Here is a 21,843-nt window from a genome sequence, read left to right on the forward strand (position 1 = left end):
ACCCCTGCAGCTGGTGGCTTGGGCAAGTCAGGTGACTTTTTTCCCCACCTGGCAGGGACCGCAGGGCTCCTGGGCAGGCCTTGCACACAGCCTGGCACTCGCAGGCATCAAGCCAGCTTTCTCTTCCTGGCCCTGCTTCTGCCACAGAGAGACAGGACCAAGCCCGGCTCTGCTCCAAGCACAGGCTCGGCACATGGAGGACTTGGGGTGCACAGGGGCAGAGTGCACACACCGGGTGTGTGGGGTTGTGGTGTGTATGTGCATGTACATTTGTACGTGTGTATGGTATGTGTGTGTGGTGTGTGTGCCTGTGTGGTGCGTGCGTGTGTGTACATGTGCATGTATATTTGTGTGTGGTGTGTAGTGTCTTGTGGGGAGTATCGTGTGGGTAAGGGGTGTATACATCTCTGTGTGTACATATGTGTGGTGTGATACATGGATGTGTATGTGTGGTGTGTGCGTGCGCGTGGCGTGTACATGCGGTCAGGCATGCGTCTGTGTGCGTGTACACGTGCATGTGTGGTGTGTGGTGTGTGTATTGTCTGCATGTGTGTGTGCCTGTGTTGTGTGTCTCTGCAGGGACCCACCGCAGCTGTCCTGGGTGCCTGGCTGCTAAGCAGGTGTGCTGCCCGCACTGCTGGGCCTGGCCTCTCTCCCTCCCTGGCTATTGGAAGCTGGGCCCAGTGCACCTGTGCTGGCCTGACTCTATCCCACCCCCTGCAGGAGGGACAGGGACCCAGCTTCTTGTCCCAGGCCAGCTGGAGGGGGGCTTTGTGGGTGGTCAGCCCCAGGGGCTGGGCCTGAGACCGTCACCAAGACCCCTTCCCTCCACAGGACATGCTGGGCCTGCGCCCCCCTCTGCTCGCCCTGGTGGGGCTGCTCTCCCTCGGGTGCGGTGAGTTCTGTGTTCCACGGAGGGGACTCCACGCATCACATTCCGGTCAGGGAGAACAGGGCCTGCCCTCATGTTCCCACAGACAGAAGTTCCCGGGAGGCTGGGGAAGGATCATGCCCCTGGGGGCAGGTCGGGGACTCAGGCTTCGTCTCCCCACGTGCCAGGAAGCTGTGGCTGTGCTGTTTCCCCAGGGCCCCTCTCTGCACCTGGGGGAGGTGGTTGATGCAGGGTCTCCTGGAGGCTGCCTCCCTGTCTTTCTGGGCCTCCTCTGACCCTCCTGCTCTACTCCCCCTTGGGTGTGGGCCTGTGGTCACTCACAGGCCCCCTTGGGTGCGGGCCAGGGCGGCCCAGAGCACCCACTCACCCGCTGGCCTCGTCCCTCAGTCCTCTCTCAGGAGTGCACGAAGTTCAAGGTCAGCAGCTGCCGGGAGTGCATTGAGTCTGGGCCCGGCTGCACCTGGTGCCAGAAGCTGGTAAGTACCTCCTGGGCCCCTCCCCACCTGCCCAGCTCCTGGGTGGGGGCCCTTTCCTGCCCCTGAAGCCAGTGGCACCCAGAGGACCAACAACTCCATTCCTCTTGGGGGGTCCCCAGACCCTGGCCTTACCCTCCCCTCAAGGGGCCCCTGAAGTTCTGATGTGTGGTCTATTTGGAAACACACACAGAACACACACTTTTAGTTTTCTCAGCCATTTCAGAGTAGGTTGTAGCCATGGAGCCCTTTGTTTTGTAGTACTGCAAGGGAGGTCTTTCTTAAGAACCGGGTTTTCACTTACAAAACCATGTAAGCAAGTGCAGAAACACACGCACTTCTGGCGCATCGCCAGCACGCTTTTCCGTAGAGGCAGCAGGCTCAGGGCCAGCGACGGGACCCACCAAACAGCCCTCCTCAGAATCCAGGGGCTTTGCAGGGACAAGGTGGCAGAGAAGAAATGTATTTGGATGTAAATGTGTGAATGTATTTTGATACATGTATATCTATATTTGATAAATACATGTATCAAAACCAGGAAATTCAGCATTGGTATCTCATTATGATCAAACGTACACACTGTACACATATTTTATTGATTGTCCCAGTGATGTCTTCGTGAGCATATTTTCCTGGTGGATCTTGTAACCCAGGCTCACCCTGCGCTCAGCCCTCTCAGGCCCCGACCCTCCTAACCCAGGCCCACCCTGCGCTCAGCCCTCTCAGGCCCCGACCCTCCTAACCCAGGCCCACCCTGCGCTCAGCCCTCTCAGGCCCCGACCCTCCTAACCCAGGCCCACCCTGCGCTCAGCCCTCTCAGGCCCCGACCCTCCTAACCCAGGCCCACCCTGCGCTCAGCCGTCTCAGGCCCCGACCCTCCTAACCCAGGCCCACCCTGCGCTCAGCCCTCTCAGGCCCCGACCCTCCTAACCCAGGCCCACCCTGCGCTCAGCCGTCTCAGGCCCCGACCCTCCTAACCCAGGCCCACCCTGCGCTCAGCCGTCTCAGGCCCCGACCCTCCTAACCCAGGCCCACCCTGCGCTCAGCCGTCTCAGGCCCCGACCCTCCTAACCCAGGCCCACCCTGCGCTCAGCCGTCTCAGGCCCCGACCCTCCTAACCCAGGCCCACCCTGCGCTCAGCCGTCTCAGGCCCCGACCCTCCTAACCCAGGCCCACCCTGCGCTCAGCCCTCTCAGGCCCCGACCCTCCTAACCCAGGCTCACCCTGCGCTCAGCCGTCTCAGGCCCCGACCCTCCTAACCCAGGCTCACCCTGCGCTCAGCCGTCTCAGGCCCCGACCCTCCTAACCCAGGCTCACCCTGCGCTCAGCCGTTTCCTTGGGCTTCTAGAATCTGGACCAGTCCTCAGCTTTGTCTTTCCTGTCCTTGGGCATTTCCGAGGAGTTCGGGGACAGCTTTGTAGCATGACTCGGGGTCTTGTCTGGAGTTTCCTCCTCCTGGACTCAGGTGTGCTTTGGCAGGAGCCCCTCAGTGACGGTGTCCTAAATGCCCGTGAGAGGCTCTGCTGTTGCCCTGTCCCAGTCCTGATGAGGTCAGTGTGGATGGCTCTGCTGAGATGGCATCCGCCCGGCCTCCCCACCCCACTGCACAGTCCACTGTGGGCTGGTGACGTTCTGCTCGCATCAAATCACACGGGAAGGCTCGGCATCCGCAGAGGTCCCCACCTGAAGCTGCCATCACTACGATGGCTGCAGCTGGGTGCAGCAGTGGTCCGTGCCTGCCTCTCACGGCTGCCAACCTGAGGAAGGGTTTCTCCTTCTCCACAGCCTCTCTCTCATCAGCGTGACCCGCAGTTTTATTTTGTTCAGCAGTGCATCATCTGTGACTGTCCTTTCTTCCCCAAGATGCCCAAATCCACTGGGTTTGGCTCCGTGTCCTGTCCATGAGTCAACATCTTATTTTTCTGAACACTTTCTTGCTTTCTGGAGCAACATGACACCGCAGGCCCATCTTCATGTCCCTTGCCCCAGCCTGGAATCGGATGTTTTTCTGAGGGCTCTGGTTCTTTTCCCTGCGAGTCCGGGTTCCAGCCCTGTTGTAGCAGGACAAGCCACAGGCAGAAATCCTCAGACACCCGGTTAAAGAAGGAAGGGCTTTATTTGGCCGGGCGCGTCGGCAGACTTGCATCTTAAGAGCCGAGTTCCCCAGAAAAGAAATTCCTGGCCCTTTAAGGGTTTATAGCTCTAAGGGGTCCACGTGAAAGGGTCGTGATAAATCAAGCAAGCGTGGGGAACGTGACTGGGGGCTATACGCATCAGCTGACAGAACAGAAAGTTTTACAATGCTTTTTCATTCAATGTCTGGAATTTACAGATAACACAAGTAGTTTCGGTCAGGGGTTAATATTATTATTATTATTTTAACCACCAGGGCCAGGAGGTGGTGCCAAGGTCGTCTGGCTATTTATCTTACTCCTGTTTCTTTCCAACTTTTTGCTTTCTCCCATCTCTCCTGTCTTATAAACTAGGGAAGGGGAGCGGGAGGAGAAGAAGGGAAGGGCAGCAGGAGAAGTGGTGTCTCATTTCTTTTTTTTTTTTTGAGACGGAGTCTCGCTCTGTCGCCCAGGCTGGAGTGCAGTGGCGCGATCTCGGCTCACTGCAAGCTCCGCAACCCGGGTTTACGCCATTCTCCGGCCTCAGCCTCCCGAGTAGCTGGGACTACAGGTGCCCGCCACATCGCCCGGCTAGTTCTCTGCATTTTTAGTAGAGACAGGGTTTCACCGTGTTAGCCAGGATGGTCTCGATCTCCTGACCTCATGATCCTCCCGTCTTGGCCTCCCAAAGTGCTGGGACCACAGGCCCGAGCCACCGCGCCCGGCCGTGGTGTCTCATTTCTTACCGTCAGTGGCTTCCTCGTTTCTCAAGTTTGCGGCCCATGGGGAGTGGCTTTGGGGCCTCCAGCCCACGCCACCGCGGCGAGCAGCCCGCGGATGAGAAGCTGGGTGGCTCCTGTCTGTCCTCGGACTGAGCAGGGCAGCCGGGCCCCAGGTGGAACCACCTTGCTCAGGTTGGGTTTTTCTCCCTCCCCTTTCCGGAGCTTTTCAGCTCATCTGAAATAAATACCTTCCAGTGAGATTTGTTTGTTTCTGTGTGGATTACATTTAGGCTTTCTTTTCCTTCTTGCGGGGATGCTTGCTGATGTAGTTTAATTTCTGGAGAACTTTAAAACTTCTGTGGTTTCAAAAGTCAGAGCCGTACAAAGAGGCACCCTGGGGACTGTCGCCCTCCCCTCCCACCTGCCCCCCTGCCCGCAGGACTCACCAGCCTGGGCGGGGGGGGGGGGCGGGGGGGGGCGGGGCCGGGCTTATCCTCCTGAGCTTCCCTCTGCGAAAGCAAGTAGAGAAACACATGCGTAGGCCGGGCGCGGTGGCTCAAGCCTGTAATCCCAGCACTTTGGGAGGCCGAGACGGGTGGATCACGAGGTCAGGAGATCGAGACCATCCTGGCTAACATGGTGAAACCCCGTCTCTACTAAAAATACAAAAAACTAGCTGGGCGAGGTGGCGGCGCCTGTAGTCCCAGCTACTCGGGAGGCTGAGGCAGGAGAATGGCGTGAACCCGGGAGGCGGAGCTTGCAGTGAGCTGAGAGCCGGCCACTGCACTCCAGCCTGGGCGGCAGAGCAAGACTCCGTCTCAAAAAAAATAAAAATAAAAATAAATAAATAAATAAATAAATAAATAAATAAATAAATAAATAAAAAAGAGAAACACATGCGCTTCCGGCCCCGCATCGCCAGCACGCTTTCCCATAGAGGCAGCAGGCTCGGGGCCAGTGACGGGACCCACCAAACACAGCCCTCCTCAGAATCCAGGGCCTTTGCAGGGACAAGGTGGCCAAGAGGAAAGCACCCCGTGCCCAGGCCTCCCAGGCTCCCCTCCAGCTTCCACTCTTCTAAACTTCGAGGGGCTTGGCCCAGAACCCTGCCCATGTTCTGGGTTCCTTGGGGGCCTAGGGACTGCCACATTCCTTTGGGACAGAACAACTCCCTTGGACAAAGGTTCTGCTGATGAAGGGCTTGGAGCCCCTGGGCCAGCTGCTGGAGGAAGCTGAGGCCTCTCCTCTCGGGTCAGCCTTGGGCTGGAGAGCGGGTCCTGAGTCCTTTCTGCTGTTAGAGGCAGAGGAGGAGGGGATACCCCGCCCCCCAGGGCTCTGCTGTGTCCGGGAGCCTTCAGGGAGGTGCTGTCTGGGAGGCTGGAGGAGCTCCCTCTGTCCACAGGGACTTCTGTCCCAAATTCCAGGTACAGAGGAGGAGGGGACAGGGTGGGTCCTCAGTCCCTGACGGCCAGTCAGCCTCCTGCAGGTCCTGCAGTGTGACCCCCTCCTGACCTCTGACTCCCCCTCCCCAGAACTTCACAGGGCCAGGGGATCCTGACTCCATTCGCTGTGACACCCGGCCACAGCTGCTCATGAGGGGCTGTCCCGCAGACGACATCATGGACCCCAGGAGCCTCGCCGAAACCCAGGAAGACCACAATGGGGGCCAGAAGCAGCTGTCCCCACAAAAAGTGACTCTTTACCTGCGACCAGGTAGGCTTGGCCTCGGTGGCGGTGCCAGGCACCCTCTGTGCTGGTTATTGGCTCTGGCTAGGAGCCTGGCCCTGCTCTGGGGTGTCAGGGCTGCCCAGAAGGGGCATGTGTCCAGGTTGGATGGCTGGGTGGGCCAGTGAAGCCCCAAGGCTGCTGGAAAGCTGAGCTCCTCAGCGCCCTTCCGCTCTGTCCCCAGGTGGAGCTGCCCCAGCCCTCACCATCGGCTCTCTCACAGCCAGACATTCTGCATCTTTTTTTTTTTTTTTAAGGGAGACCAAGCCATTTGGAAAACACTATTCCATTATATACTCAGAAGGCCACAGTACTCTTAGAAGAGTAAAGGGTCTGATAAGTCTTGCAGCTAAGAGACCTGAGTCACTGTTTAAACCAGTGTTGTCCAAACTGACTTGACCAGAGCACAGTTTCAGAACACAGTCCCCTGTCAGCACTTTGAGAAACGTCCTCCTTATCGGTGGCTCACACCTGCAATTCCAGCACTTTGGGAGGCCAAGGCAGTGGATCATTTGAGGTTGGGTGTTCAAGACCAGTCTGGCCAACATGGTGAAACCCCATCTACTAAAAATACAAAAAAAAAAAAAAAAAAAAAAAAAAAGATGAGCCGGGCATGGTGATGCGCACTTGTAATCTCAGCTGGCAGGAGAATCACTTGAACCCGGGAGGCAGAGGTTGCAGTGAGCCAAGATTGTGCTACTGCACTTTAGCCTGGGCGACAGGGCGAGACTGTGTCTCAAAATGAAAAGGAAGGAAGGAGGAAAGGGGAAGGGGAAGGGAGCGCCCTCCTTGCTCCAGGAAGGCGGGTGTGTGGTGGTGCAGCAGACAGGAGAAGAAGGCCTGGTGTGGCCACCGACCTGTGACCTCCCAGGCCACAGTGAGGCCAGGGAAGCCATCTCCCAGGGAGGGGGTGCAGACAGAGCGGGGGTGACTTTAGAGGAACCAACTGGTGTTGGACAGGCTGAGACTCAGAGCTCTGCCCTCAGGGGAAGCCCAGGTCAGCAGCCACTGAGTTAGCCTTGGGGCAGAGTCGCCCAGGGTGCAGGTGGCCAGGTGAGAGCCAGCAGCAGCCGGGCAAGAGGTGCCTGGGAGACAGTGAGGGACGGGGCCAAACCAGTGGGGAGGTCCTACACGAGTAGGGGCCAGGTGTCCCTGGGGGCAGCAGTGGACAAAACCCCACCTTGGTGGGGGGATCAGGCCGGCCCCTCATTGCCCCGTGAGCAGGCACAAGCCTCTTCGCCTTGGAACCTCCACCTCTGACCTCAAACTCGAGGGCCTGGCCCTGTGGCCCCTAGAGGCAGCTCTGATGTATTTTCCCCATGTCCCACTTCACAGTGAGGAAACAGGCTGGCAGAGGTGTTGCCTGTGGCCAGAGTTTGTGCAGCTCTGTGGTGCTGGAGGTGTCAGGAAGGATCGTCCTGGAGGGTGGGGGTGCGCCTGAACGGGGGCATCCTTGTGCCATGGGGAAGGGTCAGGGAGTGGCTGACCGTGGCCTGGCATGCATCTCCACTGTGCAGGGGGCAAATGCTGTCGCCTCTGGGGGGGCACAGGTGAGCTCAGGTGGGCACAGGTGAGTGTAGGCAAGCTCAGGTGAGCACCAGGGAGAGATCCTACAGCACCCCAGGGCCACAGGCTCCCAGAGCAAGGTGGTAGGATCTGGTAGGGGAACGTCCTCTCACGGGGTCCCGGCCCTAACCCGTAGCCCGCTGGCCCTTCGCTGAGCCTGGCACTCTGGAAGGGAAGGGACGGGACCCCTTGGTCAGCCACCAAAGGCCTATGTCTGTGCCCTTTGACTGCAGCAGCCACAACGCTTGTGGGCGCATGGTCTTGGCTGCCTCCTCCATGTTGCTGCAGACGCCGCAAGGCCCCTGAAGCTGAACACATTTACTGTCTGGCCCTTCACAGAAAGTGTTTGCTGGTCCTTGGCCCAGAGGCCAAGTGAAGCCTCTGAGGGCTAAAAGGCACAGCAGGGCCAGGGCCAGGATCGCCGGCTGTGAATGTGGGTGTGTGTGTGTGTATGTGTGTGAGTGCATGTGTGTGTGTGATGTGTGCGTATGAATGGTGTGTGTTGTGTGTATGTGTTTAGCATTCTGAGTGGAGTATGTGTATGTGTGGCATGTGTGTATGGGTGTGAGTGCATGTGTGTGTGAGTGCCTGTGTGTGGTGTGTGTATGTGTGGCATGCATGTGTGTGTGAGTGCATGTGTGTGTGTTTGGTGTATGTGTGTGTGAGTGCGTGTGTGTGCATGTGGTGTATTTGTGTATATGAGCACGTACATGTAGTATGTGTGCTATGTGTCTGGTGTTGTGTATGAGTGTGTGGGGTGTGTGTATGTGTGCATGTGTGGTGTTTGGTATTTGTGGTGTATGTATGCATATGTGGTGTGTTTGTTGTGTGCGGGTGCTATGTGGGTGTGTGTGTGTGTGCTGTGTGTGACTGTGTGTGCATGAGGTATATTTGTGTGTATTGTCTGTGTGCATGTATGTGGGTGTGTATGCCATGTGTGACTGTGTGTGCATGTGGTGTATTTATGTGTAGGTGTATGTGTGTGTTTTTGTGTGGGGGGGCACACATACCCTTTCTCTCAGGGTGTGGCAGCAGGTATGTTGGGGATGGGGTAGGCTCTGCACTTGTCCCAGGGCTGAAGGCTGGAGGGTTGGACAGAGGGGACAGGTCTGGTCACCCTCCCTCCTTGCTCAATCATTAACGTGATGTGTGTTTATGGAAAGCTGACTTGTGCCAGGCACGGTTCTGGGAGGCAGGGACACAGGCTGGTTGCGGTGACACGTAAACACAACCGCAGGTGTGACTGAGATGCAGGCGAGTGGAAGTCCAGGGCTGGGATGGAGAAAGGGCCATCCTGGGGACGGCCTGCGTGGGCCTTGCTGGAAAGTGCCAGGTTTGTGTGATGGCTGTCTACGTGGCTGCTGATGAGGGTGCCCGTGGGACTGCCGGCATGGGGCCGGGTTACGTGTGAGCCCAGGTGAGCCACTGGCACTCTCAATGAAAGGCGTCCCCGATGTCACTGGCGTCAACTCTGTGCACCCCAGGCAAGGGTTTCAGTGTCACTGCGTGGCACATGCCTGCGTCCTAGAGTCATGTCCTTCCTCTGAAACTCCAGCCTGCCTGGGTGTCCTGTGTCTGGTCCTCAGCTCTCCTGCCAGGTGGGGAGAGGAGTGGTCAGGAGGATTTAGGGGCTGGAGAAGAGGGCGCCAGTTCACAGCCCACTTGGGGCCACATGTCCCCAGACACCCTGTGTGAGACGTGAGGTGTGGCTCATGGTGTTCTGTCCCTACCGGCAGGCCAGGCAGCAGAGTTCACCGTGACCTTCCGGCGGGCCAAGGGCTACCCCATCGACCTCTACTACCTGATGGACCTCTCCTACTCCATGCTTGACGACCTCAGGAACGTCAAGAAGCTGGGTGGCGACCTGCTCCAGGCCCTCAACGAGATCACCGAGTCCGGCCGCATTGGTGAGGCCCAGGCGCTGCAGGATGAGACCCAGTCCTTTCCCAGACCCTGGCCACTCCTGCCTGTGGCCCACACACCTCTTCATGCACAGGTCCCCAGGGCAGATCGGGGGACCCCAGATGCAGGTCCCCCCAGGGCATCCACAGAGCTGCAGTCGGCCTTCCTCCCTGCCAGGGGCCACACCCAGTCCCTGGCTCCCCAAGACTTGTAGACATCGTCCAGTCCTCCACTTCCCCTTCCACCTTCTACTTCCTTTATTTATTTCTTGGTACGTTTAAAAGACAAAAGTCTGACAGTGCCAATTATTAGACATTAAAGACCATAACACACATAGATGGTACAGCAACAGCACCACCAAAGAAACCACACAGCAAGCTCTGCTGGGCCAAGGGCTCCGCTCTCCACCCAGCACTGCCTCGCCACAGAGCAAGTCTCCAGCACACGTGTGTGTCAGTCACAGCACATGTCTTCCCCGCCAGGCATGGCTCCTCCCATCAGCACTCTGCCAACTTCCCTACATGCAGGGATGCACACACGCATACTTACACACACACACACATGCACACACGCAAATGCATGCTCACAAACATGCATGCTCACACACAAATGCACGCTCACACACGTGAATGCATGCTCACACATGCAATGCACACACACAAATGCACGCTCACACAAATGCACGTTCACACTCGCAAATGCATGCTCACGCATGTGAATGCATGCTCACACACAAATGCATGCTCACACATGCAAATGCACACACAAAGGCATGCTCAAACATGCAAATGCACGCTCACACATGCAAATGCACACTCGCACATGAATGTATCCTCACACGCACAAATGGATGCTCACACATGTGAATGCATGCTCACGCAAATGCACGCTCACACATGCATGCTCACACAAATGCATGCTCTCACATGTGAATATATGCTTACACAGGAATGTATGATTACACACCATTGCATGCTTACACACACGAACGTATGCTCACGTACGAATGCACACTCACACATGCAAATATGCATGCTCACACACTTGCATGTGCACACACATGCACACACAGACATGCTCACATGCGTACTCCTGATCACCCATGTATGTCTTCACTCACATGTACAAATCATACGCAAACACACATGTCCACATATGTACCTGGTCACCTATGTGAACCAGGTGTGTCCACACCTGAACATGCTCACATGCATACAGGAATATGTGCACACACAGTTGTGCTACACATGTACACACTCATGTTCACATATGCAGATGGCTGCACACGCACAGATATGCATACGCACATGTCCACATGCCCACACTTATACCTGGTCACACACATACATGCAGGAACACACATGCATACACTTGTGCTCACACATGTACATGATTGCACATACCCACATTCACATGCACGCTTGCACAACACACATGCTCACACACACTCCACATGTGCCATCTTGCTTTCTCCCCTTCCCTGCTAGGACAGAGGAAACAGGCTCGCCCTCGTGCCCCTTTGAAGTTGGCCCTCCTACCTGGGGCCAGCCTGCCGCCTCCCCAGCCCCTCCATGTGCCCTGCAGGCTTCGGGTCCTTCGTAGACAAGACCGTGCTGCCGTTCGTGAACACACACCCTGATAAGCTGCGAAACCCGTGTCCTGACAAGGAGAAAGAGTGCCAGGCCCCGTTTGCCTTCAGGCACGTGCTGAAGTTGACCAGCAACTCCAACCAGTTTCAGAGAGAGGTCGGGAAGCAGCTGATTTCAGGAAACCTGGATGCACCTGAGGGTGGGCTGGACGCCATGATGCAGGTCGCCGCCTGCCCGGTGAGGACACTGCCCCTGCTTGGGTCCCTGGCTTCCCCCAGTGTTGGGGGCTCTGTCAGGCACTGGGGGAGCAGTGGGGTACCCTGGCTGGCAGGTCATCTAAGGGACTCCAGCCTGGGCCTGAGGAGGGCAGCCCCTCACCCTGCTGCTGCCCATGCAGGAAAGGGCAGGAGGACGGGAGTGGCCACGACGGCTTGAAAACCATGCGCAGATTTCATTGTTCGCTGTGAATTAAATTTGTGACCCTGGGCAAATCTTTTGAAGCCTAAACATTTTGCGAGTGGCCAAGGGTAGAACAGGGCCGCCAGGCAGCTGGTCCCGTGGTTCCTGGGGTGGAACTGCCCTCCTCCCTCCAGGCCCGGTGGGCCCCGGCTGCCCAGTGCACGTCTCTCTCCACGTCCTGCCCACCCCGTCTGTGACTGTGAGCCTAACGGAGCAGCCACAGACCCTCGGCTGTGTTGAGGCTGCGCCCCGTCCTCGCCTCACAACCCACCTTAGCTCTCCAGCTTCCCTGCAGGCCCAGCGTAGACACACTGCTCACGGGTGTCAGGTCACGGCCTAGGACATGCACAGCCCACAGACGCGCCTGCCAGAGGCTGTCCATGGTGGGCTCAAGTCCTGCCGGGCCCCCTCGGGCTCATCTTCCTCTGTGTTGCGCTGGTTCTGCATGTGGTTCACGTGTCTACGAGGGTTTTCCCCCTTGGGGATGGTTTCCTGAGGGTTTGTTCCCAGCTCTGAAGTGCAGGGACCACAACCATGTGTCTCTCCTTGCCTTTCCACGCGTGCCTGCGCTCCCTGCGCCTCACACATGCAGGGGGTGTTTGAGGGCCATTGTCTCCTTCTGGGCGTGGCATCTGGGGGAACATGGCTGGGTCCCTGAGACCCAAGGGAAAGGGGCACCAGCGCCAGCCTCCGGGCTACCCCACCAGCTCTGCGTTGTCTCCTCTGCTCCAGAGGGCCAGGTTTGGGAAACCCAGGCTCTTCGTTGTCTCCTCTGCTCCAGAGGGCCAGGTTTGGGAAACCCAGGCAGGTAACCCTGCCCTCCACGCTTTCCTCTCAGGAGGAAATCGGCTGGCGCAACGTCACACGGCTGCTGGTGTTCGCCACTGACGACGGCTTCCACTTCGCGGGCGACGGGAAGCTGGGTGCCATCCTGACCCCCAATGATGGCCACTGTCACCTGGAGGACAACATGTACAAGAGGAGCAACGAGTTCGTAAGTGCCCACCCCAGGCACCACCTGGGCACCGCCTGGCAGGACACCACTGACGGAGGGAACGAGGCGGGGTCTCCACCTTACAGAGCCTCCTTCCAACCCAAGGAGCAGATTCCTGAGGAAACTTCTGGAAGCCCCAAGTGGCAGTGTGGGGTCTCCCAGGACTAGCCTCAGGCCAGGGGAGGGTGGGGTTGGTGGGGACAGCCAGGCTGAGCCCCGGCCTCGCCGTTGTGGCACTCCCAGGCCCTGTTGGTCTCCAGCCCCACTGCCCCTGCACCTGGGCTGTCAGCGGCTGTGGAGGTACAGTAACCACCCCCAGGCTACAGCTGCGCCCTGTTGTCCCCGCCGCTGGCCAGGGTCCCATCCCGGAGCATCCGCCTCCTCCTCCTCCTGGCCTCCTCTGTGGTTTCCCTGCTGCCCCTGAGTCCGCCTCCTCCAGTGTGGACCCTCCCTGCCCCCAGCGCCTGAGCTGGGTGAAGGACTGCAGGGACCATGAGGAAAATGTGGGGAGGGACAGAGGCAAGAAGGGACCCAGGATGCACAGGGTTAGGACGAGCCTCTCTCCGCAGAGGCATCTCAATGGCTCGGAGGGGCCAGGACCTCTGGCTGGGATCAGCCGTGGGCCCAGAGGCCACCACCGGTCACAGGGGCTTGTCCTCGCTGACCGTGGTGCAATGCTCTTGCAGCCTGACATCATAGGCTCTGGGGGCGGGAAAGGACTTTAGAGATGCAAAACTCAGGTCCCCTGCCGGAGCCACAGACAGGGGAGGGACGGCCGTCGGGTCCTGGAACTTGGGTAGGGAGAGCCGCACCTGACCCTCATGGCCTCTGCTGAAACTAAGCGCCCCTCAGTGCGAAAGCAGGTCCACCGTGTGGGGCAGGCTGTCTGCCCCGTGGGCATTCCCAGTCCCACGGTGAGACGCCTCAAATGCTGCTCATGCCTGGACTCTGAAAGCCCAGGTCTATGCACACGTTGCCCAGAGGCCATGGCGGCTGTCTGCACTGCACTCCTGCGCGGCAGCCTCTGCCTCTCCAGCCTTCCCCCGAGAGGGTCCGAAGCACAGGCAGGGCTAAGGCTGAGTGGGGCAGACAGGGGCGGGCACCTGGAAGGCTTGTCTCAGACTCGGGGCCAGCTGAGCAGGACCTCCTTTCTCCAGGACTACCCATCGGTGGGCCAGCTGGCGCACAAGCTGGCCGAGAACAACATCCAGCCCATCTTCGCGGTGACCAGGAAGATGGTGAAGACCTACGAGGTGAGTACTGTTGGGTCCTGAGCATCTCTCGGGCAGGGGCACGTTTCAGCCGCAGGCCAGACCCAGCGCCACTGCAGGTCTGAGTGCCACCCCCACATGCTGGGCACGTGAGGGCCAGCCGGCCCGGGTCACAGATGCCCGTGGGTGAGGAGCCTGAGGCTTCCCGTCCAGGACAGGACACCTGCGCGTCGATAGGAGGAGGAATTCCTCCCTGTCCCTGAAACTTAGCTGTGTTAACAGCGTGTCTTGGCATTGGTGATATTTTCTGTTCTTTTCTGGAATATAGCACAATTCTTTATTTTATGGAAACATGCTTATTTTATGCTCACATACATTTGAATATCAACACTCTCCACGAAGATAAAATTACACAAAAACGTTCACAAGCTTGGAGCATGGAGTGGGATGAGTTTCACAAAGGAAGCACAGCCGATAACCAGCTCTGCTCCTAGAAGCAGAGGCTCTATACGTTCATCCCGAATTTCCACCGCTCGTGCCATGTGTTCAGCCTGGCCTGAGCAGGTTCGTGCGTTCAAGTCGCTCAGGTGCTGTCGGGGTTCCCAAGACCACCCTCAGGGTCAGTGATTTGCTGGAAGGACTTGCAGAGCTCAGGAACCAGTAAACTCACAGTTACGGTTTATTGCAAAGCAAACCCTCCTGGGTGCCAGCCGCTGCCCGAGGTGGGAGGATACAGACAAAAGTCACTAAAGGTCAAAGGTGCACAGGAGAGAAACCAGGCCACCTCCCAAGGGAAACCACTGCTTGTGCACACGGAGAACACACCCTTCTGCCATGTGTTGGCGGAGAAAAGCCTTCCATAAATGCCTCAAATGGCAGGAACCAAACCAAACGAATGGAGCCCTGGGATTCAGCACTGGCTTTGAAACAGCCCCGCCCATCCTACCTGGAGCAGGACATAGCCCCCTGGTCTGCAGAGCCCGATCTGTCCCACCCGAGAAGGACAGAGCCTCCTGTCTGTGCAGCCCTGTCCACCCCACCTGGAGAAGGACAACCCTCCCCGCACAACTGTGACCTATGCTTTGGGCATGCAAAGTGCAGTTAGAACCAGGCCTGACTTCCCCAACCCCCCATGCCAGGGAGCTCATCTCCACTGCACCGATGTGGAGGCCATGGCCTCTGGGAGGAAAGCACGGTCTGACTCCCATCATCAGGGACCCTCAGCCCTCAGCCCATGGAGCAGAGGGCCTCCCCCTCCATGTGTCTCTGAGGAGAGCAGCAGTTGGATCCAACAGCACTACACAGTGTGGAACAGAGGAAGAACCAAATAGGGAGATGATGATCCGGTGGTCAGGGTGGCACCCTGCAGCCCCCTCTGCCTATGAGTGTTGTTCTGGCCTGTCGGCACCAGCCAGGCTAGAAGGAAGGAAACGCCGCACACCCTCCTGAAAGGAGCCTCCGCCCGTGGCAGCCTGCACGGTGTGTGGCCCCAAGGCCACAGGGACAGAAGGACTGAGCTGGAGGAAGGAGGTGGTTGTCATCGTACTTTATGCAGCCACGTGCCCAGTTATTCAGGGTGGAGTTGGAGGAACGAGATGGTTGTCATTGAACTCTACACAGCCACGTGCCCAGTTCTTCAGGGTGGACAGGGCCCTGGGCGGCTCACCTCACACCCAGCTCTGTTACTTACCACAGGACACCCCAGGCCCTTCCTTACTGCAAGCCCTCAGTTTCCTCATCTGTGAAAGGGGCAGTGGTGCCCGGTCGGCAGAGCATCATGGGTACTGAGCTCACCCACTCAGGGAATTCACAGAGCAGCCGCCCTAAAGGGCCTGATTATCCTCATCTGGACAGTGACCGACCTGCTGGCCATTCCAAGGCCATCACCACCATCTTCTTCAAAATGGCACACAGGAAACCAGGGCACCCTCTTCCCCCCGCCCGGGGCTCTGCTGGGCAGCCTCACAGCCCCTGCCCTGCTGCTTAGGCTGAGGAGAGGCACTCGGGGTTTGGGGAAGAAACATGCCCGGGGCCGCCTCTTTTGTAAAGTGCACGTTGCTGAGCTACAGGGGTCCATCGTCAGGTCTGTATCCCAGCTACAAGCTCAACCTCGTGGTGTGTTGGGGACCACAGTGAGACCAGTGGTTCCTGCCATAGGTTCCCCGGGCTCTGGAGTTGGAGTAGGAAGAGATCTTCCCACATAGGCCTCCCGAGTGCTGGGATTCCAAGCATGGCCCCAGGCAGCTCAGGGCTTTTTACCCCCAAGAACCTCTTGCCACACATCGCTGACCACATACTCTGGGGACCAAGTAAGAAACTGCATTGAGGACCGTCCCAGCCATTTTGCAGGTGCAGAAGCCCCTGGGGTGAGCCCAGTGCATGGAGATGCCATGGCACAGGTCCTAGCCATGCCGTATCTGGTCTTCTTGCCCAACAGAAACTTACTGAGATCATCCCGAAGTCAGCGGTGGGGGAGCTGTCTGACGACTCCAGCAATGTGGTCCAGCTCATTAAGAACGCTTACAATGTGAGTCTCCCACACCGCTCAGCTGGGACCCATGCGGTGGCCAGCAATCTCCCCACTGCAGGTCAGCTCCTGCTGCAGGTCAGCAGGAGGGTGGTCTGGGAGGAGAGCCACTGCCCTGTGGGCTGGCTGCAGCCTCCAGGACACCCTGGCCTGGCAGTTCCATGGGGAGCTCCGTGTCCTCTCTCATTGATATTGTGGGCGATGCTCCTTGAAACCCAAGCTCAGGCCCTCTTCATGCCGGACTCTTCTCTGTGGGTCTCTATGGGGAAGGGGGGTGGACAGCTCTGGTGGTAGACAGTGCACCTGGGGCGGGAGGAGGCCACAGGAAACCCCCACGGTGGACTTGGGCCCTGGGAAGACACCCTGGGGGGTGGAATTCCTCTTGCTCTGTACACCTGTCCTGGGCAAGCCCCAGAGAAGCCCTCACCCACTGAATTTCTTCCTGGTGCATGGCCCAGCTGCACCCTGGGCTGCTCCCTGGGGAATCCCGGGGCCCTGGTGGGCATAGGTAGGCACAAGTGCACACTAGGCACCGCTCAGGGCCCCAAGCACCAGAGGTCCCAGACTGCTCTGGAAATCCACCCCCCGCTGAGAGATGTTCTCAGAATTCTGGCCTGGATCCTTCTAGGCCAAAGGTCCTGCTGGCTTGAGGGAGCCCAACACTTTAGCGCCTCTGACAAATGCTGGGTCATTGAATTAAACTGAAGACCTGTGGAGGAGGTGCCATTTGCTTCTTGTAGCCTCCTGTGAGTCCCAGAGCAGACCCTCCTGGGTGCCAGCCACTGCCCGAGGTGTTTCTGTCCTTATACAGAGGACGCAGGTGACACCACCACCCTGGCCATTATGAACCTGATGCCCCTATGAACCTATCCCTCTGCCTCCTCTCTATTTCCTTCTGTCTCTCAGTCTTCGTCTCTGTCTGTCTTTCTCTGTCTCTGCCCCATCTCTGTCTGTCTCTGTCTCTGCCTCTCTCTGTTTTTCTGCATCTCTCTATCTCTGTCTCTGGCTCTGCTCATCTCTGTCCATCTCTGCCTCTCTGTTTCTCCCCGTCTCTCTCATTGCTTGAACAATTTATCCAGCTCCTGCCCTGTGCTAGGTCCTGGGGACTCAAGGCTGAGGAGCAGCAGAAGCTCCCACCCCTGAGGCTCCCACCCTGGCTCCATGCTGGTCCCTGTGGTCGGGCCGTCTTGGGGTCAGGACTGTGGCCCTGGCAGCCCCGCCATCCTCGGCACATCCTGCTGTTCTCTCCTCTGTGTCATTAGCTGACACTGGTCACCTGCAGGGAGAGGAGAAGTAGAGACGGGTCTAAACCGCTGGGCCAGGCAGGGCCAGGACAGCAGAAAGACTCGCCCCTAAGAGTGGCCACTCTCTGCCCGCAGAAACTCTCCTCCAGGGTCTTCCTGGATCACAACGCCCTCCCCGACACCCTGAAAGTCACCTATGACTCCTTCTGCAGCAATGGAGTGACCCTCAGGGACCAGTCCAGAGGTGACTGCGACGGCGTGCAGATCAATGTCCCGGTGAGCCTGGCCACCAGAGTCCCTATCCCAGCATGCGGAGGGGCTCTGGGGACAGTCACAAGGAGCCAGGGTCCCCATCTCAGCAGGCTGAGGGGCTCTGGGGAGAGCCAGAAGGAGCCAAGGTCCCCATCCCAGCACTCTGACGGGGGCAGGGAGGGGCACACAGGCATCAGATGCTGTCTGGGGGCAGGCGGCATCCACTGGCAGGTCCCTGTTTCTTTCCTTCACCCCCTCTCTGCCGAGGCCAGACACTTTCCTTGTGGAGCTCGTGTCATGAATGTCAGCGAGAGGGTGCCCAGACAGTGCTTCACACACGCCTTGGCCCAAGAGTCCTACTCATCAACCTGGAACCCCAAATCCCTGGGTCAGGCCAGTGTAGACTGAGGGATGGAGTGATGGCTGCAGGCCCTGGGGACAGACACCGGACCACAGACCAGGCACAAATGCAAACCCGGGCTGGGCTCATCCTCATGATTTTCTGCGTGTTTCATTTTGTTTTTTGACAGACACATTAAGGCATGGGCCACGCAGGTGATTAGGACACTGAGTTCCCTCCCTAATCTTTCAGGTTGAAGTTTATTATCCAATCATTTGTTTTTTGTTTTTGTTTTTGTTTTGCTAGCTGCGAACTAATATTCAGTAAGACACTTGCTTTCATTGCACTTTTTTAATATGACTTTGGAATTCCTTCACACACGTTTCTCCCTAAATGTTGCCCATGTATTTTTTTTTTTTTTTTTTTTTTTTTTTGTGAGATGGAGTCTCGCTCTGTCGCCCAGGCTGGAGTGCAGTGGCGCCATCTCGGCTCACTACAATCCAAGTGATTCTCCTGACTCAGCCGCACGAGTAGCTGGGACTATAGGCGTACGCCACCACGCCCAGCTAATTTTTGTATTTTTAGTAGAGATAGACTTTCACCATGTTGGTCAGGCTGGTCTCGAACTCCTGACCTCAGGTGATCTGCCCGCCTTAGCCTACAACAGTGCTGGGATTACAGGCGTGAGCTCTGGCGCCTGGCCTGCCTGTGGCTTCTCACCAGAACATTCCCTCATGCTGGGTGGTCTGAGTGGGAGTGTGCTCAGCTTATCTTGATTTGCTGTCTGCGTGTCACATGTCTCTGCTGATGTGTGGCCTGGGAGATCCTGGTGCTGGTCAGAGCGGGAGTGCGGGCAGAGCACCTCCTTGCCAGCTGACTTCGGCTTCTCGGATCTGAGCATCAGCTCTTCCCTGCTCCCTGTCATCCCCTCGTCCCCACACTGAACCCCCCACAACCCCTGCAGAGGCCAGCAGGCGAGGGTTGGAAGCCGGGCTGTGACCCTGGCCGCCGAAGGTCCCCACCTGAGCCCAGCACTGCCCTGCAGGTCACCTTCCGGGTGAAGGTCACGGCCACAGAGTGTATCCAGGAGCAGTCGTTTGTCATCCGGGCACTGGGCTTCACGGACACTGTGGCCGTACGGGTCCTTCCCCAGTGTGAGTGCCGGTGCCGGGACCTGAGCAGGGACCGCAGCTTCTGCCATGGCAAGGGCTTCTTGGAGTGTGGCATCTGCAGGTGAGGCGGGCACAGGTCCCCGTGAAGCCTCCCCCAGCCCCACCCCACAGGGCAGGTGTCTGCAGGTGAGGTGGGCCCTGGTCCCCACCCCACAGGGCAGGTGTCTGCAGGTGAGGTGGGGGCAGGTGGCTCCATCCCCTCCCCCACTCCACAGATCGGGCGTCCTGGGGGCCCCCTTCTGCAGGAGGTGGGGAGATTTGGGATTGGAACCCAGAACCCCTCGGCAAGCCTTCCCCCGTGCTCCTGAGCCAGGGCACCAGCGATGCCAGCCTGTACTCTACACTCTCTGGCCATGGAGGACCCAAGGCAGGGGACTGGTGGGCGGGAGGACCCCCTCACCAGAGGATAGAGGCCCATGTCAGGGGCACAAGGAGTCCCCACTGGGCGTGCCCATGGCCTTGAGTGGGTCACTTTCTCTGCCCGACCTTCCTTGACCCTCAGAGCTGGCTTCTCTCTGTCCTTGGGGACCCAAGGCCATCAGGCTGGCAGCCCTGGGGCATGAGAGGCCAGAGAGCCTCCTGGGACAGGTGACTGCTTCTGGCAGCCTGGGCCCCATAGGCCTCCCTTCAGGAGTGCACACCCCCTGCCAGGCATGGGCACCCCACCTCAGGGAGAAACTGGGGACAGGTGGACCCAGTGAGGAGGTTCACACAGCACTCAGCCAGGAAGCTTACCCTGGGGCTGGATGGCTCTCCCCCTTTCCTTGCCTGCCTGGCTGGAGCTGCTGGGCTGACCTCGCAGGGCTCTGCCCCCTTTGCTCTGGCCACCTCCTCCCCTCTCCAGACTGCTGTGCCAGTCCACGCCCTGGTGGCAGTGCCCTTCCCCACCTGCAGGTCGCTGCTGCCCCCAGCCTCCTCCCATTTCTCAGGACAGTGATGGTCTCTGTGGTCTTGGTGGTCTCTGGCTGTCCCTGTGCCTCACTGCCCACCCTGCCCACTATCCTGGGTGTGCAGTCCTGGGGCGGCCTCTTCACGGGACTGTAGGGGTGACTCAGTCAGAACACTTGGCAGGTGTCGCGGGGTGCCCTGCCAGAGGTACTCAGACACTCGGTCCTGTGGCTTCCTCCGCTGGGGAGCAAGAGAGCCCATGGCAGGGTCATCCTTGAGGATGCCTCAGGGGCTCCTGTCTGCCTGCCTCTTGGTGCCAGCTTCCACATCTGACAAAACCACTTGTCCCTGAGTTCTCCCACAACCTGGCCGGTCAGTGCACAAACGCAGGCGGCAGCTGGCTGGAGAGAGGGCGGGGCTGTGGCAGGTGGCAGTGCCAAGTCCCCGCTGGCCACCATGTGGGGCATGCAGGAGCAGACACCAGCCACTCACAGGGCACCGGTGTCGCAGCACAGGCCATGTGCATGGCAGCAACACAGCTGCACAGTGAGCCTGCCGAGCTGCTGCATGCTCAGGCCGAGGCCAGGTGTCTGCTTTCCCCTCAGGACATCCTGGGGAGGAAGCCCAGGGCCCCCGCACGCTTTGAGCACATTTAGTACATGGCAGGTCCTCAGTAGGCCTCGAGGAAAGCACAGACAGTATGCCATAGGGGTGTTCTCCACCAAGGGCAAGGGGCCTGGAGGACGGGGCGGCCATCCCACATCACTGGGGGGAGCCTGACCTTGGAGCTCCTCCTGTCCCCAGGTGTGACACTGGCTACATTGGGAAAACCTGTGAGTGCCAGACGCAGGGCCGGAGCAGCCAGGAGCTGGAAGGAAGCTGCCGGAAGGACAACAACTCCGTCATCTGCTCAGGGCTGGGGGACTGCGTCTGCGGGCAGTGTCTGTGCCACACCAGCGACGTCCCCGGCAAGCAGATCTATGGGCAGTACTGTGAATGTGACAACGTCAACTGTGAGCGCCACAACGGCCAGGTCTGCGGCGGCCCGGGTGAGCCCGTGGGTCCCTGCTGGACAACAGCCGCCCTGCGGCACAGACTTGGCGTTGGGGGGTGCATTCTGGAACACACAACAAGTGGAACAGAAAGGGGGGATCCTGAGGACAGACAGCGCAAGTCTCGCCCGGCCACTGGGCGTCAGCAGGAACTTGGATGACCCTGCACCCTGCCCTGCCTCAGTTTCTGTCTCCATGAGGGCAAGGGGTCCTTGTAGGGGGGGCCCATAGGAGGAACAATCACAGCCCTACTGAGGTCCCATTCACAGCAGGGCAGGGGCAGGCCCAGACTGGCCAGGAGGTGGCCACGTGGCTGGCGGGGCAGGAAGGCCTGGCTAGTGGCCCGGTGCCTTTTGCTCAGGCACATCCCCCAGGCTGGAGGAGGCAGGTGGGCCGGAGGGAGCGACGGCAGTGGGGTTTCAGGAGGGTCTCGGTCCCCAGGCCAAGCAGGAGCTTAGCCCTGCTGGCCCCCATCTTCCAGGGAGGGGGCTTTGCTTCTGCGGGGAGTGCCGCTGCCTCCAGGGCTTCGACGGCTCGGCGTGCCAGTGCGAGAGGACCACCGAGGGCTGCCTGAACCCACAGCGCGTCGAGTGCAGCGGCCGTGGCCGATGCCGCTGCAACGTGTGTGAGTGCAAAGACAATTACCAGCCGCCTCTGTGCCAGGAGTGCCCCGGCTGCCCCTCGCCCTGCGGCAAGCACATGTGAGTGCAGGTGGAGCAGGCAG

The 21,843-nt window shown here is 58.9% G+C and overlaps 1 protein-coding gene across 4 annotated transcripts in view; it reads left to right on the forward strand.

The window, feature by feature from the left end:
* Nucleotides 1–21,843, forward strand: part of ITGB2 (integrin subunit beta 2) — a 48,874-nt gene that overhangs the window by 23,845 nt on the left and 3,186 nt on the right. For all 4 annotated transcript variants that reach the window (XM_010360153.2, XM_010360152.2, XM_030915586.1 and 1 more), the window contains exons 2-13: nucleotides 835–895; nucleotides 1,280–1,368; nucleotides 5,731–5,911; nucleotides 9,226–9,396; nucleotides 10,976–11,217; nucleotides 12,278–12,433; nucleotides 13,591–13,686; nucleotides 16,082–16,171; nucleotides 17,551–17,691; nucleotides 19,053–19,240; nucleotides 20,872–21,116; nucleotides 21,601–21,820. In XM_010360153.2, the coding sequence (XP_010358455.2) occupies nucleotides 838–895; nucleotides 1,280–1,368; nucleotides 5,731–5,911; nucleotides 9,226–9,396; nucleotides 10,976–11,217; nucleotides 12,278–12,433; nucleotides 13,591–13,686; nucleotides 16,082–16,171; nucleotides 17,551–17,691; nucleotides 19,053–19,240; nucleotides 20,872–21,116; nucleotides 21,601–21,820 (1,877 nt within the window). In that variant the 5' untranslated portion in view covers nucleotides 835–837. The remainder of the gene's footprint in view (nucleotides 1–834; nucleotides 896–1,279; nucleotides 1,369–5,730; nucleotides 5,912–9,225; nucleotides 9,397–10,975; nucleotides 11,218–12,277; nucleotides 12,434–13,590; nucleotides 13,687–16,081; nucleotides 16,172–17,550; nucleotides 17,692–19,052; nucleotides 19,241–20,871; nucleotides 21,117–21,600; nucleotides 21,821–21,843) is intronic.

Source organism: Rhinopithecus roxellana, chromosome 13 (assembly GCF_007565055.1).
Source record: "Rhinopithecus roxellana isolate Shanxi Qingling chromosome 13, ASM756505v1, whole genome shotgun sequence".
In the NCBI taxonomy this organism is placed as follows: domain Eukaryota; kingdom Metazoa; phylum Chordata; class Mammalia; order Primates; family Cercopithecidae; genus Rhinopithecus; species Rhinopithecus roxellana.